This window comes from Poecilia reticulata, linkage group LG23 (assembly GCF_000633615.1).
Source record: "Poecilia reticulata strain Guanapo linkage group LG23, Guppy_female_1.0+MT, whole genome shotgun sequence".
In the NCBI taxonomy this organism is placed as follows: domain Eukaryota; kingdom Metazoa; phylum Chordata; class Actinopteri; order Cyprinodontiformes; family Poeciliidae; genus Poecilia; species Poecilia reticulata.
In genome coordinates, this window is record NC_024353.1 from 13,536,851 (window position 1) to 13,551,731 (window position 14,881).

General features: G+C 39.8%; 1 protein-coding gene across 1 annotated transcript in view; it reads left to right on the forward strand.

Annotated features, from left to right (window-relative positions):
* large1 (LARGE xylosyl- and glucuronyltransferase 1) overlaps nt 1-14,881 on the forward strand; it is a 127,457-nt gene that overhangs the window by 69,945 nt on the left and 42,631 nt on the right. The window contains exons 8-13 of the mRNA XM_008401201.2: nt 1,662-1,774; nt 8,388-8,513; nt 9,297-9,452; nt 10,543-10,706; nt 11,734-12,012; nt 12,097-12,243. Of these exons, the coding sequence (XP_008399423.1) occupies nt 1,662-1,774; nt 8,388-8,513; nt 9,297-9,452; nt 10,543-10,706; nt 11,734-12,012; nt 12,097-12,243 (985 nt within the window). The remainder of the gene's footprint in view (nt 1-1,661; nt 1,775-8,387; nt 8,514-9,296; nt 9,453-10,542; nt 10,707-11,733; nt 12,013-12,096; nt 12,244-14,881) is intronic.

The following is a 14,881-nucleotide window of genomic DNA, read 5'->3' on the forward strand; positions in this document are numbered from 1 at the left end:
ATTTTCCAACTCCATTGAAATTTGTCCCTAGTTTTTGTCAACACCGTCAGAAATGAAAAGAATGTAAAAAAAAAAAAATCAGGCATTATTGGGGGGCACCAGAACTTCTGAGGACCCCATGACCATTTCATTTCTCTTCCTTTGCTAAGAGGGCTAGTGAGCTCTGGTTAGCTTAAGTTATTCTTTAGTTTTTTCTTCTTTTTATTCCTAAGTTTTTTGTCACAACCATGATGTGTCAACACCATAACTGACAATTTACAAAACTTTTATGAAATTGTGTGAAATAAAAGCTAAATTTTGGTATAATGTAAAGATTTCATGGACCTGATGAACTAGAACATGGCCTCCTTCAGAATTGCATCATATAAATTGAGATAGTTTGGCATTTCGTCAACTCTGTCAGATGTCAACTCCATCAGAGTTTTTGACACTTTCAGTGAAATTCTTGTCAAATCTCACTTAAATGTGCAATTAATTCATTTTAATGTAATTTACATAAATTGCATTACTTCACATGTATCAAGTTTTTCTTTTTACTCACTAGTTTGTCACCACTTTCAGTTCTGTGTCAACACCGTCATGCAGTGTCTACTCTGTCAGATGGACTTTTTGTAGTTTTTTGTTTTAAATAATATTTATTTTGTTTTTTGAGAAGCATTTGTCTGCAAAATGAGTAAAGATATCACTAATAGGGTCATTAAAAATTATTTTTTATTTATTTTTGTCAGATGGTGATGACAGCGTTCTAGGCCAGGTCAATTAAAAATGTAATTTTTTTTTTAAAAAGTGAAGTATGTCATGTAAACTTAAAACATGAACTAATACAGCAGCTTAACGAAAGCCAGGTATAAATAAATTACATAAAGATTATTTTAATCTTTGATGAAACAAAACTTCCACAGGTAGTTTGTATCTATAAGAAATGTGCTGAGTAAGCAGTGTGTGATGTAGGATTAGTGTGCACATGCACATTACCACAAGGTAGGACAGATTGATAAGTAGCACAGATGGTTAGAACACCGGCTCCACCGGCTGTGTGCGTTGCCATGGCAATAGTGTAGTGACACTCCTGCCAACAGCGCCAAAATGTGGCGACACTGATTTGGTGAAGATTTAGCTTTAATAGATTGCCCAACAACGCCACCCTGGGAATTTCACCCAGGGAAAATTTCCTTTGGTTTAAGGCACACAGGTTCAGTTATGCAGGGATTAAAACATCTGAGACAGTTTCAAAATGATAAAAAAATTATGAAATGTATCCACTGTGACACAATCGTTTATTGTAGTATTATTGGATAAATTAACAGTTTTTATTCCGCAATTGCAGTTTATTTTCCACTCTTAGTCGATGAGAAGGACATCAGTCGGCACTGGTGGAGTTACCACTCAGCTCCAACCTCGGAAAAAAAGTTCTGGAAAAATAGTTTTCAATTTTAGATTTATGTAGCTCTTAATTTTCCTAATGGTTCTAAAATATTTCAGCCAGTGAAAGACTCTAATCGATCTGAATAAACAATAGGTTGAGGTGTATGCATTTTTGTTCTCACCCTTTTGCCCAACTTAGTTTTTTCATTTAGTTCATAAGTTCACTTTTTGCTTGAACTACAGGAGCACATTATTTGAAACTGTAACATAATCCTATATGTTTTTGCATTTTTTAGGGGTTATTTTACTTCTCCTGGATCGGTTACGGAAGGTCAGATGGGAGCAGATGTGGCGACTGACTGCAGAAAGAGAACTAATGAGCATGCTGTCCACCTCATTGGCAGACCAGGTTACATTAATAGATTCTATTCTGCACATGCACAAACTTGATTATTATTTTTAAAATGTTTTAAAAAATTCAGCTAATCTGACAAATGTTGGAAATATGTATAATTTCAGCATAAACTGAAATATGCTCAATTAATCCTAAAAAGACACCAAAAACCATTTGAAAGCGGTTTAACATGAAAATGAAAGTCCACCTACTGCTCAACAAGAAACTTGTATTGGTTTTAACTCAGAAATTAAAGTTTATGAAGTCGGTTTAAAAACAAGAGACAAGTTGTCTAAACATTATTTTTTAAGTTCATTAATCTTGAATTGTGAGTTTTAACTTAATGCTGCAATATAAACCAATTACTTCACAATATGCACGAAAAAACTGCCCTCTCCTAGTTAAAGAGCACACATTTCTCTATTATTTTCACTGATAATATCAAGTTAATAACTATTTTACTTTAGAATGATTTAAATTCTCGTTTCAAATTACGCAAACAAAATTTCTGATTTGATAATGAATTTTATTAAACCTCACAATAAATTCTGTTTAAAAACATTTAGTGTGATCAGGACATTATCCTGAAGCTTTACAAAATGAAACTTGTATTATAATGAACATTTGCCCTAACACACAAGCGTCAGATTAATGTAAGACACTTCTAGCTCACTCACGGTGCAACTCGGGGTACAAAAACATGCTGCTAACCACACTGGGAAATAGTTCCCACTTCGGTCTATTTCTTATTTCAGCTTTTTAAATGCTAACCTAAAAACTCTAGTTTATTCGACTCTTGGAGTCTCTTGGAATTAATAAAATATTAACACAACGTATTACTGTAAGTTTATCTTTCATAAACTCACATTTAGGTTCAAAATCTAAAATGTTGGTTACGTATTGTAACCCCAGATTCTATGAATATAGGAGCAGCCCTTTAAGGCTATTGCTAGTGGGTTTTGCTCTCGCACACAGCCCAGCACTGAAAAAGAGGGGCACTTACTGGATGGGCTCCTCCCCGGTCTGTATAAATAATGGTCAGACCGGACAAACGGCTCCCTAACAGTCTTTTCTTCAGCTATTCAGGAACCAGTGAGGCCCACAGCTTAAAGGGCTGCGCCTATACTTATAGAATCTGGGGTTACAATACGTAACCAATGTTCTATTTCGTACAGGCTTCATCCTTTAAGGCTATCGCTAGTGGGTTAACGGCGAAGCAGGATGTAGGAAGCTGCCGTGCAAATATCCTCCACAGACATTCCTCCACGCAGAGCTGTGGAGGATGAAATCCCTCTGGTAGAATGAGCTCTCAGATTCTCTGGAGGATCCAGTTCAGAGGAAGTGTAAATCTGTGAGATGGCCTCACACAACCAGTGAGAACGACGCTGAGTGGACAGAGGATGCCCCACTGAATTACCTCTATAATGCACGAACAAACACTTAGAGCGACGCAGTGCAGACGTGTGTGCCACATAACATGAGAACGCGCGCACAGGGCAGAGAAGATGAGATGCAGCTTCTTCCTCAGAGTTATGTGGAGGAGGGTAAAAATCCTCCAAAAATATCTCCCTGGATCTGAACGAGCTTGTGATGCTTTTAGGAGTAAAAGCAGGGTTGGGACGCAGCACAGCCACGCTGCCATCGGCTCATATTCTGAGACAAGAGGGAGCTACAGAGAGAGCGGATAAATCGCTCACTCTCTTTGCAGAAGTAAGGGCCAACAGAGCAGAGCAGTTTTTAAAGACAAAAACTTAAAAGTGGAGCCTGATCTAAAGGCTCGAATGGAGCTTCAACAAGAGCGCGTAGGACCAGGGTTAAATCCCGCAGAGGAGCAAGTGGGCGCGACACAGGTATGCGTCTGCGTACACCTCTCAGAAACAGCTTCATCAATAGGTGGTTGAAGATCGTTCTGTCACCAGAACAGGACGAAATAGCAGCAGCATAAGTTTTAAATAATGCTGAAAGATAAATTTCTGTCAATTAGCTGAAGGAGGAACAGAGATCATGCTCCTCTTCTGGCGCACAGGATCTATGTGAAGGAGAGTGAACCATCTCTGGAGGCATCTTGTGTGCAACAAACCCAGCGGGACCATCACATGAGCTGCTGACATCATTCCCAGCAGCTGCATGACTGACAGAGTAGTCACTACTATAAACTGTTGACTCTCGACTGTGCTAATTGGGCTCTCATTGTTGCTGAGTTCAACTCCACTCCGAGATAAACAATAATCTGGGATGGAATAATGGAACTCTTTTCGCAGTTGATGGAAAACCTCAGGATCATCAAATGTGTTGCCAGCTTCTGGGTCTGCATTGCGGCTTCCTCTCTGGACTGAGCCAGTAAAAGCAGGTTGTCCAGATAAAAGAGGACTCTCATCCCTGCTACATGCAATGGCTGCAGCGCTGTTTCCACACATCTGGAAAAAGTGCGCGAGACGAGAGAATAACCGAATGGCAGACGCTTGTATTGATACTGGATCCCCTGGAAGAAGAAACACAGATTCTTCCAGTGTTTCAGGATGATGGGCACGTGGAAATACATGTCCTTTAAATCTTTGGAGGTGAACCAGTCGCCCCGGTGAATGTTTTCCAATACCTATCTCTCTGTCAGCATATGGAATGGCCTCTCCATGATCGAACTGTTGAACAGAGACAGATCGAGGATGGGTCTCACTCCTCACATTTTTTGGGAACCAGAAAATAGCAGGAATAAAACCCTGCGTTTTCCTCTCCTCGGGGACCGTGGAAATGACACCTTTCACCATCAGTTCCTGCAGTTCTGACTGAAAGCGGCGTTCTGCTCCAGAGATGATAAGACCGTCTTCACAATTCCCCTGAACAGCAGATGGCTGGCTCCAAACTGCAGCATGTAACCCTTGTTGATCAGTAAATCTATCCACCTGTCCAGGGAACATGTGCGCCGCCACTCTGAATAACGTTCTTACAGTGGGCATGCATATATGTGAGGCGCTGTGGTCCGCCTCACATATATGAGGCGGACCACATATATGTGGTCCGCCTCATATATGTGGAGACGGTGGAGAAGACGGCTGCCGGCGGAATAATTTGATCTCCTCTCAGCGTAACCAGAATCACCCCACGAACGGCGACCTGACTCGGTGGGCCTGTCGCCTCGCCTAGCACCAGCCTTGAAGGCTAGCCTCCGCCTCCTCTCCTCCAGCGGGAGAAGAGCACAGGAGCGGCAAGAGGGCTGAGGCGTGTGAGCGAGATTGCCGTGATGGGGGCCCAGGCATCCCTTGCAGATCCGGTGCCCATCGAAGGACATAATGTACCCTGTCTGACAAGATAGGCAAAAATGGATGGAACCGTTAGAAGACATTTTCGCTCTTAGACTTTATTGCTATCGCTGTGCTGAAGAAAAAGAGGGAGTTGTTTGTCCAATTTAATTATTTATAGAGACCGGGGAGGGGCCCGTCCAATAGGTGGGTGTGGACTAAGATTTTTTCAGTGCTGTACTGCACCTGAGGAATAAACCCACTAACAATAGCCTTAAAGGGCGAAGCCTATACAAAATAGAACTTGCAAAATTTATTTGACGTAAAGAGCAGAAGATGGTAGATTTTACAACCCCTCCCCAAGACCACTAAGAATAAATTCTGGCACTGGGTGTAACACAAAATCAGTACACAATTGATGTCAGTAGCAAAAGATAGTTTATTTTACAGTTCAGGTAAAATCTCAATGACAGGAGGCAGAAAACACAGGAAATTTTTAAGCTTCAGGGTCTCCAAGGCCAAAACAACAAACAAAACCAAGATTAACCAAGAAATCATTAATTTGTTCTAAAAGTATTACTAATTGCACTTTAAAAATTAGGTAACTTTATGTTATTAAAGGTAAAGTGTAAACAGTAATGATTTCTTGGTTAATGTCAAGTTGTCATAACAGACATTTTGAATAATGTCAACTTTGTATTAAAAGTGTCAATTTACTGAATGACACTTTATGACAACAGTCATAAATATTCATGAAGGCTTATTCATGTTCATGATATGTGTTATATCATGTTTATGAAAGTGGCATGACAGTCTTATTCACTCCCCTTCAAATAAAGTGTTACCAAAAATGGCAGAGAACCCCTACCCCTACGGTGAATAGAAACACACTACTTTAGTTAAACACTTGATTCTTCACAATATGCTCACAGTAAGATCATTTAAGTCCAACATTTCAGGGCTATGTCAGCTACTCTGCCAGTAGAAAGCAAAATGTTGGATTTGTTTTATGCTGATGTCAGGGATTCATCACCTCTGCCTACTCTTATTTTCTCTGCTCACTGTATAAACCCCTTGTTCAGAGACAACCAGTAGTAAAAGATCAGAGAAGATAGTCACACAAAACTGAAGAAACCCTGCATGATTGGTTTAAGGCTATTGATTGGAATGGGACTGGAAGTCAAATAAGGTCTGCAGGAGTGCCCCAGCACTTCAGAAGACCTCAAACTCCAAAGCAAGTTGAGTCTGCTTTGGAGACTCAACCAAAGCAGTTTCCAAAGCTACTTTGTTTACCAGTGGGTCCTTGCTGGTAACAAGAACCTGTTCCTTGTTTACCAGCTGTAATATCACAACAGCTGGTGGTAGAATGCATATGGTTGCAATATACCACTGGTGAACTTTTTTTTAGAAAATAATAAGGACCATAGAAGATGGTATGATGTTGTGTGCTGGCTGATCGGTACCGACTAGATGAGCTCATTAGGAAGACCAGGTCTGTCCTAGGATGGCTCTTAAATCCACAGCAGGTAGTGGGAGAGAGGAAGTCTCTTGTACAATGGCTTCAATTTCATACATAATAATTTGTGTATAGAATTGTCAGTTTTCTGGCATTGTACAGGTCCTTCTCAAACAATTTGCATATTGTGATAAAGTTAATTATTTTCCATAATATAATGATAAAAATTAAACTGTCATATATTTTAGATTCATTGCACACCAACTGAAATATTTCAGTTCTTTTATTGTTTTAATACTGATGATTTTGGCATACAGCTCATGAAAACCCAAAATCTCTATCTCAAAAAATTTGCCTATCATGAAAAGGTTATCTGAATGAGCAGTTGACCTCATCATCTGAATCAACAAAGTAACTCTAAACACCTGCAAAAGATTCCTGAGGCTTTTATAAACTCCCGGCCTGGTTCATTACTCAAAACCACAATCATGGGTAAGACTGCTGACCTGGCTGCTGTCCAGAAGGCCATTATTGACACCCTAAAGCAAGAGGGTAAGAAACAGAAAAAAATTTCTGAACTAATAGGCTGTTCGCAGAATGTTGCATCAAGGCACCTCAGTGGGAAGTATGTGGGAAGGAAAAAGTGTGGCAGAAAACGCTGCACAACGAGAAGAGGTGACCGGACCCTGAGGAAGATTGTTGAGAAGGGACGATTCCAGATCTTGGGGGAAGCAGTGGACTGAGTCTGGAGTAGAAACATCCAGAGCCACTGTGCACAGGCGTGTGCAGGAAATGGGCTACAGGTGCTGCATTCCCCAGGTCAATCCACTTTTGAACCAGAAACAGCGCGGCAGAAGCGCCTGACCTGGGCTACGGAGAAGCAGCACTGGACTGTTGCTCAGTGGTCCAAAGTACTTTTTTCAGATGAAAGCTAATTTTGCATGTCATTCGGAAATTAATGTGCCAGAGTCTGGAGGAAGACTGGGGAGAAGGAAATGCCAAAAGGCCAGAAGTCCAGTGTCAAGTACCCACAGTCAGTGATGGTCTGGGGAGCCATGTCAGCTGCTGGTGTTGGTCCACTGTGTTTTATCAAGGGCAGGTCAATGCAGCAGCTATCAGGAGATTTTGGAGCACTTCATGCTCCATCTGGTAAAAAGATTTATGGAGATGTAGATTTAATCTTTCAGCACGACCTAGCACCTGCTCACAGTGCCAAAACCACTAAACATGGTACTGCTGTGCTCAATTGGCCTGCCAACTCTCCTGACCTGAACCCCATAGAGAATCTTTGGGATTTTGTGAAGAGAAAGTTGAGAGACGCAAGACCCAACACTCTGGATGAGCTTAAGGCCACTACCGAAGCATCCTGGGCCTCCATAACACCTCAGCAGAGCCACAGGCTGATTGCCTCCATGCTGCATTGAAGGCTGCAAAAGGATTCCTGACCAAGTATTGAGTGCAACACATTTCTTTTATTGGGCGGATGAAATATGCAAATATTTTGAGACGGGTATTTTGGGTTTTCTTGAGTTGTATGCCAAAATTATCAGTATTAAAACAATAAAAGACCTGAAATATTTCAGTTGGTGTGCAATGAATCTAAAATATATGAGTTTAATTTTTATCATTACATTATGCAAAATATTTATCTTTATCACAATATGCTAATTTTTTGAGAAGGACCTGTACATTTTCCCTTACAATACAGTTTCTGTATGTTTTTTGTTGTCATTATTGCTTATATTTATGTGTATCTGCATTTGAAATTCCTACAGAGCAACAATAAAAACTGGTTTTATTCCATTTTACAAGTTTAATACTATATCAATAAACATACATAGAGATAAAGATATACATTGTTTGTTATTAAGAAGTTTATTGTTTTTATTCAAACTTGTCAAATCTGTCACTGTCATGTATGCCATTTGGTCCTTAGGACATCTTTAATGCAGTGATCAAGCAGAACCCGTTCCTTGTTTACCAGCTGCCCTGCTATTGGAACGTTCAACTGTCAGACCACACTCGCTCTGAAAAATGCTACAAAGATGTATCAGACCTGAAGGTGAGATCAGGTGTTCAGAACTTTCTACAATCAGTCTTTGCCAATATTTAAGGTGACTGTAAATTTTTTGAGACGGGGGAGGTTTTGGAGCAATCATACTTGTGTTTTTTCATACACAAGTATGATTATTGTATACATTTTGTATATTTATTTCCTTAACAGTAATATCTTCAATTAGTATGTTTTTGTGTAAGAGTCATCTGTTACTTGAAAAATCATACAAAATGTGCTTTGTGACAGTAGATCAGAAAGAAAAATGGATGTAATATAGTTAGCTTGGTTCCACACCAAGCTAACTATATTTTTGACCATTATTTGTGTAATGCCATGCAACACTGAAGAATTGTTTTGATATCTGCTCAAAGAGAAAGCAAACTTCACTGTGTTCATCAGACTTTGTGTGAATTATTGTAAATATTTCTTGAATTTATCAACTGATGCATAAGAGCATTGTGGAACAGACCCATGTCGGTTAAAGACCAGCTTGGTTTTTAACCGGCATGTTTCTGTTCCACAATGAACGTAAACAAGAAGAAACTGAAATTTATGGAACAATATAGTTTTTCTAACTTGAAACAAGTAAGCAATCCATTACAATGACGACAAAAGTAATATGTGTTGGAACATACATGACTTAACTTTTTGCCTATCCATCAGATGAGTTACTGTGGTACAGCAGGAAATAAAATAAATGTTAAAAGGGCTGACTACCAGCCCACAGGCTAAGCGTTTTCTGAGCTGTGGGAAATTCCTTTAACTTTTCTGTACTGTTCTCCTAAACAGGTGATCCACTGGAACTCCCCTAAGAAGCTACGAGTCAAAAATAAGCATGTTGAGTTCTTTCGAAATCTTTATCTTACTTTTCTGGAGTATGATGGTAACCTGCTGCGACGGGAGCTGTTTGGCTGTCCAAGCGAAGCTGACCCCAACAGTGAAAATGTAGGTGAAACTTTTTCTGAAATACCTTGTATTGCAGCACGGCAGAGATATGGACTGTCAACAAATTAATAAACCAACTGTTCAAAAATATGTGACATATGTGCTATGAACAGTATTTTTTCAATTGTAAAATAACTTTCTAATAGTCTTTTGGCCTTATAATGAACTGCAATGCTAACACTTTTTAAGAATGTCATGTTAATTTTGACATTTTAGTATTCTCATGAAATCCTAACTCCAAATTTTTGCTTAGCAAGGTGACATCTTTTGCATAACTTCTTCTTTTTGAAATTTTCCTTCCTCATTTTCTTTGGTCCAAACATTGCTTTTTGAAAGATTACTGACTGTGGTTTTTGATGATGGGCCGCAGACATCATTTTTGGTGTTACTTTTATACTGTTTGCATAAACATAGCAACAACAGTTTTTTGAGTCGGCTTCAGCTGATCAATATTTAAAAAGCTAAAATTATATAGACTTAGAGAACCCACAACCCAGATAAGCTGAAGAGAAGTTGTAGAGGCAAAGTGAAGACAGAGAAGGAGGAAGTTTAAACCATTGCTTTTATTTCTCATTATGAGGTCCTTGACAAATAAAAGGGATGAACTTGAAGTGCTGGCAAGAATCAAGTCAGAGTATTGGGAATGCAGAGTTAAGTGTTCAGTAAGACATAGCTGAAGGATCAAATTTCCTACTTCTGTGTCTTTCTGCCTGCCTTTCAGACTGTACAAGCAGACAGATTTGTAGCAAAAGAAAAGTAGGTGGATTAGAAGTGTTAGGAAAGCTGCCAGTGAAGGTTGACTATTACGGCCTCAAATGTATGAAAAGGTGCATGCAGCAGACTTAAGACTTTTCACTTTGTACATCTCAGACTCCCAGTATTTGTCAGAGAGTCCTATCGTCTAAAGAATATTTTGGATGAGTCTTTATTTGTTTGGTGTATCAGAAATGGACAAGAGGCCAAGTTCAGAGAGCTGGTGGACCGTTTTGTGGCTTGGCATGGAAACACATGGGGTGATTTATCTGCACTAACTGCAACTCGGATATTTCAGCCATTAAATTGTTTCTGTGTTTTTTTTCTTTGCTTGCAGCTGCAAAAGACTCTTTCCGAACTTGATGAAGATGACCCCTGTTATGAATTTCGGCGAGAGAGATTTACAGTTCATCGAACGCATCTTTACTTTCTCCACTATGAGTATGAACCCAGTTCTGACCAAAGTGATGTCACTCTCGTTGCCCAGCTATCTATGGACAGGTACTGCTTGTACACCTGCGTCATATACTCTTTGCATTTCAGAGATGTATATGAAACATTTTTGGTACATCTGTTAAAGTGGATATATCATAGCATATCATTGGGGGCGAAGGAGAAGGGGGCCTGGGAGGATGGGTCGAAGGAGAGATGGTGGAGGGGGTTGACGGATAGGGGCGGACGGACAGACAGCGTATTGCAAGAAGGGGTAGGAGGTTTGACTGTACGCTAACCTCCCCTGTCCCCCCAGATATGCTATTTTATTTATATAATTATAAGTAATTTCCACTATAAGTAATGTGTCTACCAGAGGATTCCTCTGGTCATTGTCTTTCATTAGACCTCTCATTGATGGCTGTATGTTGAAGCACTGAGGAGTTACAGTCATTTGAAGTTTGTATAGCAGATGTTGTCCAAGTGTGCCATTTGGAGATTCCAAATGGAGACTCCAAATGGCACACTTGGACAACACCTGTACATCCTCAAAAATAAACATGTCCAAAATGACATTTCTTTTTTGTGCTATTTTGATCAGTCTTGAAATCCACAAGCAGAATACTTTATTATACATATTAATTGTATTTTCCAGTTAATGCGTTCAACACTCAATATGCATTTACAAGAAATAAAAATGAAAAATCTGGGTGAAGCAAAATTTTTCAATTTCTTTTTTTACAAACGTAATAGCTACAAACTACTTAATTAAAGTATTTTTGACTGCAAAAATAGAAATTTTAGCTTGTCATCTTCATAAAGAGGCCAAACGTTTTCATGTACTCCAAATTGTTCAAGAAGACCAGCTGTTTTAATTTGGGTATACCTTTTCAGTTGTTTTTGGTGATATAGGGGGCGAGGTTAAAATAGGCAGCTATAACCGTTTTTAGTGGACGTCTCAAGGATTTGGAGGTTTTAGCTGTTAGGGTATGTAGTTCCACTATAAGCCTATAAAATTCCAGTGTTTGGAACGTATAGTTGATTATACTGATTCATATTTTATGAGGTCACCATACTTGTCCTTCCCCTTCTATAGGCTCCAGATGTTAGAGGCTATCTGTAAGCACTGGGAAGGCCCCATCAGTTTGGCCCTATACCTTTCAGATGCTGAGGCACAGCAGTTCCTGCGATATGCACAGGGATCTGAGGTGCTGATGGGCCGCGGAAATGTAGGTTACCATGTAGTCTACAAAGAGGGGCAATTCTATCCGGTCAATCTCCTGCGAAACGTTGCCATGCAGCAAGTCAACACAAACTATATGTTCCTATCAGACATTGATTTCCTCCCCATGTATGGCCTCTATGAGTATCTCAGGTAAGAAAGACATGTCTTTCAATAAATTTTTTCAATTTTATTATAGTGCACAACTTCCTTTGCATTCATTGTCTTTCCTTGCAGGAAATCAGTGGTACAGCTTGACGTGGCCAACTCCAAAAAAGCCCTAGTAGTTCCAGCCTTTGAGACTTTGCGATATCGCCTCTCCTTCCCGAAGTCTAAGGCAGAATTACTCTCCCAGCTGGACATGGGCACACTCTTTACCTTTAGGTGTGAAACAGAAACACTTATATTATTTCTTGTTATGTTATGTCAGGTCAAGTGATACTTCAAGCAGCTTTACTTCTCCTTTACTTTTATTAAAAATATAGCATGGAAACATTTTTGTCCAGCATCTCAGAAAGCATATGCGTAACTTCCTGAAGGACAGGTTTGGACATGTCCCCACCAACACTGGCATTAAGGGAACACTCCCCACCAATATTTCCTGCACCTTTTTTTTCCTTATGTGCCTTCATCTATGTAACTCGGTATAGATGCCGAGTTACATTCACGTTGTATTCAAAGCATTTACAGACAGGTAATGCTTTTTAAAATTCCTTTGTAAAACGTAAATGGCAAGTCCGCTCAGTGGTCTAGTGGATTGGACATCACATGCCACATGCGCTATTGCTGTACATTGAGTCAGGAATATCAGTGGTCAGGGAAATGACACAATCAAGCAAAGAATCTGAGAGGGGGACGCAAAGTTTTGATATCGTCAACACTACGATAGCAAGATAACAAGGTCCAAAGGGATCAAATTTCACAGGTCAGTAAAAAGCTTTAATTAAAAAAAATAAAGAAAGTGGAGAGTAGATTAGTTATGCTATCTTAACTTTTATCACCTTTGCATGTACTTTTGCTGTGCAGTTGAGAGTATTTAGGGTCACACAAAAATAAGGCAACCCACATACATTTTCTGACAGATAATCCGAAGTGCAGGTGTTTAAGATGGCTATCAACCACCGCTAGTGTTCAGGCGATCACTTCCTAATGGTCGCAAAATGGAAATTCAGAAACATAAATCTGAAACAGAGAGAATGATCTGTTTGGTGTTTGTACGTTCGTTTTTGTGTGGTAAATGTTCTTGTGGGGGTTTTTTAGTGTTAAATTTTTTAGTGGTAAATCTTGATGCACTCGATCATAATCTTTGTTCTGTGCTCCCGGGGCTGTTTATTGGTTGCCATGGCAACGAGTCTGCTGACAGACTGAGAAAAATATATATAACCACCCGTTTTTCTACATTGTTCCCCTGGATGAATTGCATCGTTTGTAGAACGTAGCAATATTCAGAGCAATCATCAAATAGGATTAAATATTTCATAAAGCATATAGGAGCCAAGGTTTGTTAAAAAGTTACACCCTTGTCAGAAAGTGAAACTCAGATTCATAGATATTTCTTGTTTTGATAACGGTTTGCCCAAAGTCAGTCCTCGAGGGCCGGCATCCTGCATGTTTTAGTTCTATCCCTGGTTTGACGCACCTGGATCAAATAATGGCTCGTTAGAAGGCCTAAGAAGAACACTGACACGACGAAAAGGTTGGTACTACCACCAGAGAGACAACTAAAACATGCAGGATGAAGACCCTCGAGGACTGACTTTGGACACCCCTGGTTTAAAGATCATGAAAATGTAATTTTCAGTGTCTCAGAACATTTTAATATTACATAGATTTAAAAAAAACACAAAACAGCTGGAAAGCATTTACTCAGAACTTATAAAGGTACATCAAAAAATGAAGGAGACAGAGGACTGTGTTAATGCAGGGGAGGAGTGTGCACAGAACATGGAGCAGATATTGAGCAACAAGAAAAAGTGCTCTACCATTAAGGGAGATCATAAAGAGAAAATATCCAGATAATCTTCTACAAGAGATTTTGTGGAAAAACTACTTGAGATCAATCCAAATATGGAATCCAAAAATTGAACTGGAGAAGGCATACTGAGAGCTAGCTTCGCCATCTGCTGGGGACAGAAACAACATGCCGTGATCTATTGCTACATTTCTCCGCAGCAGAACCAAGGAAGATATTGGACAAAAAGCATGGGGGGAGAAAGCAGTACTTCTACACGGGAAACTGCTATATTTTGATAATGACTACTTTTCCCATAGTGCTGAAAATTAGCAAGCAATACTCTGAAACTAAATGGGTCCTGAAGCAGAGAAAGATTTGCTTCCAGACTCCTTCCCTGCAAAGCTACGATTGTATCTTAGCGATTGAAGCTACACTTGTTCTCCCTCAACACAAGACAGCAGCAGAGGTGATGAAGGACATGAATGAGGATGGTTTACCTGTCCCCTTGATCAAGCCAAAGGAGAGCCTGGCTGAGTAACTCTCCTACACTATCTGGAAGAAGATTGGTTTGAAATGGCAAATACCAGGAACGGAAAATTCAGGTGGTAACATCACTGTCAACTGTTGCAAATTAAGCTTAAGCATTGTTTGTTTTTGCTTAAGACTCTGCAAAGAATGTTTCCTTTGCATGTTTTAGTGTTGAGTGACAGCTGCACAGTCTTTCTTTGTAGATTTTATAATAAACGTGACATTCAGTCACATTGGAAATACCAGGTCCAGTGTGTGACCTCGATTGTGTGTTGCTTGTGTTGTATGTTGAATTAGATCAAAATTATCAAGAATATTGCATAGCTTTCTTGGCCCTCTGTCAAGGTCGTTGACAGAGGGCCCACTCCGTCACGAGCCGGGACTTAATTATGATTCCGTGTCAACAGGCACGGACTCACAATCGCTAACTTACTTATGTTGCAGGTTAAACTGATGCGGTTCATCGTGGGTGCACACGCGGTGTTCCTGCTTTAGTTGGCATATCCATCTTAACCTGTTTTCAGTTCCAAACATTTTCCC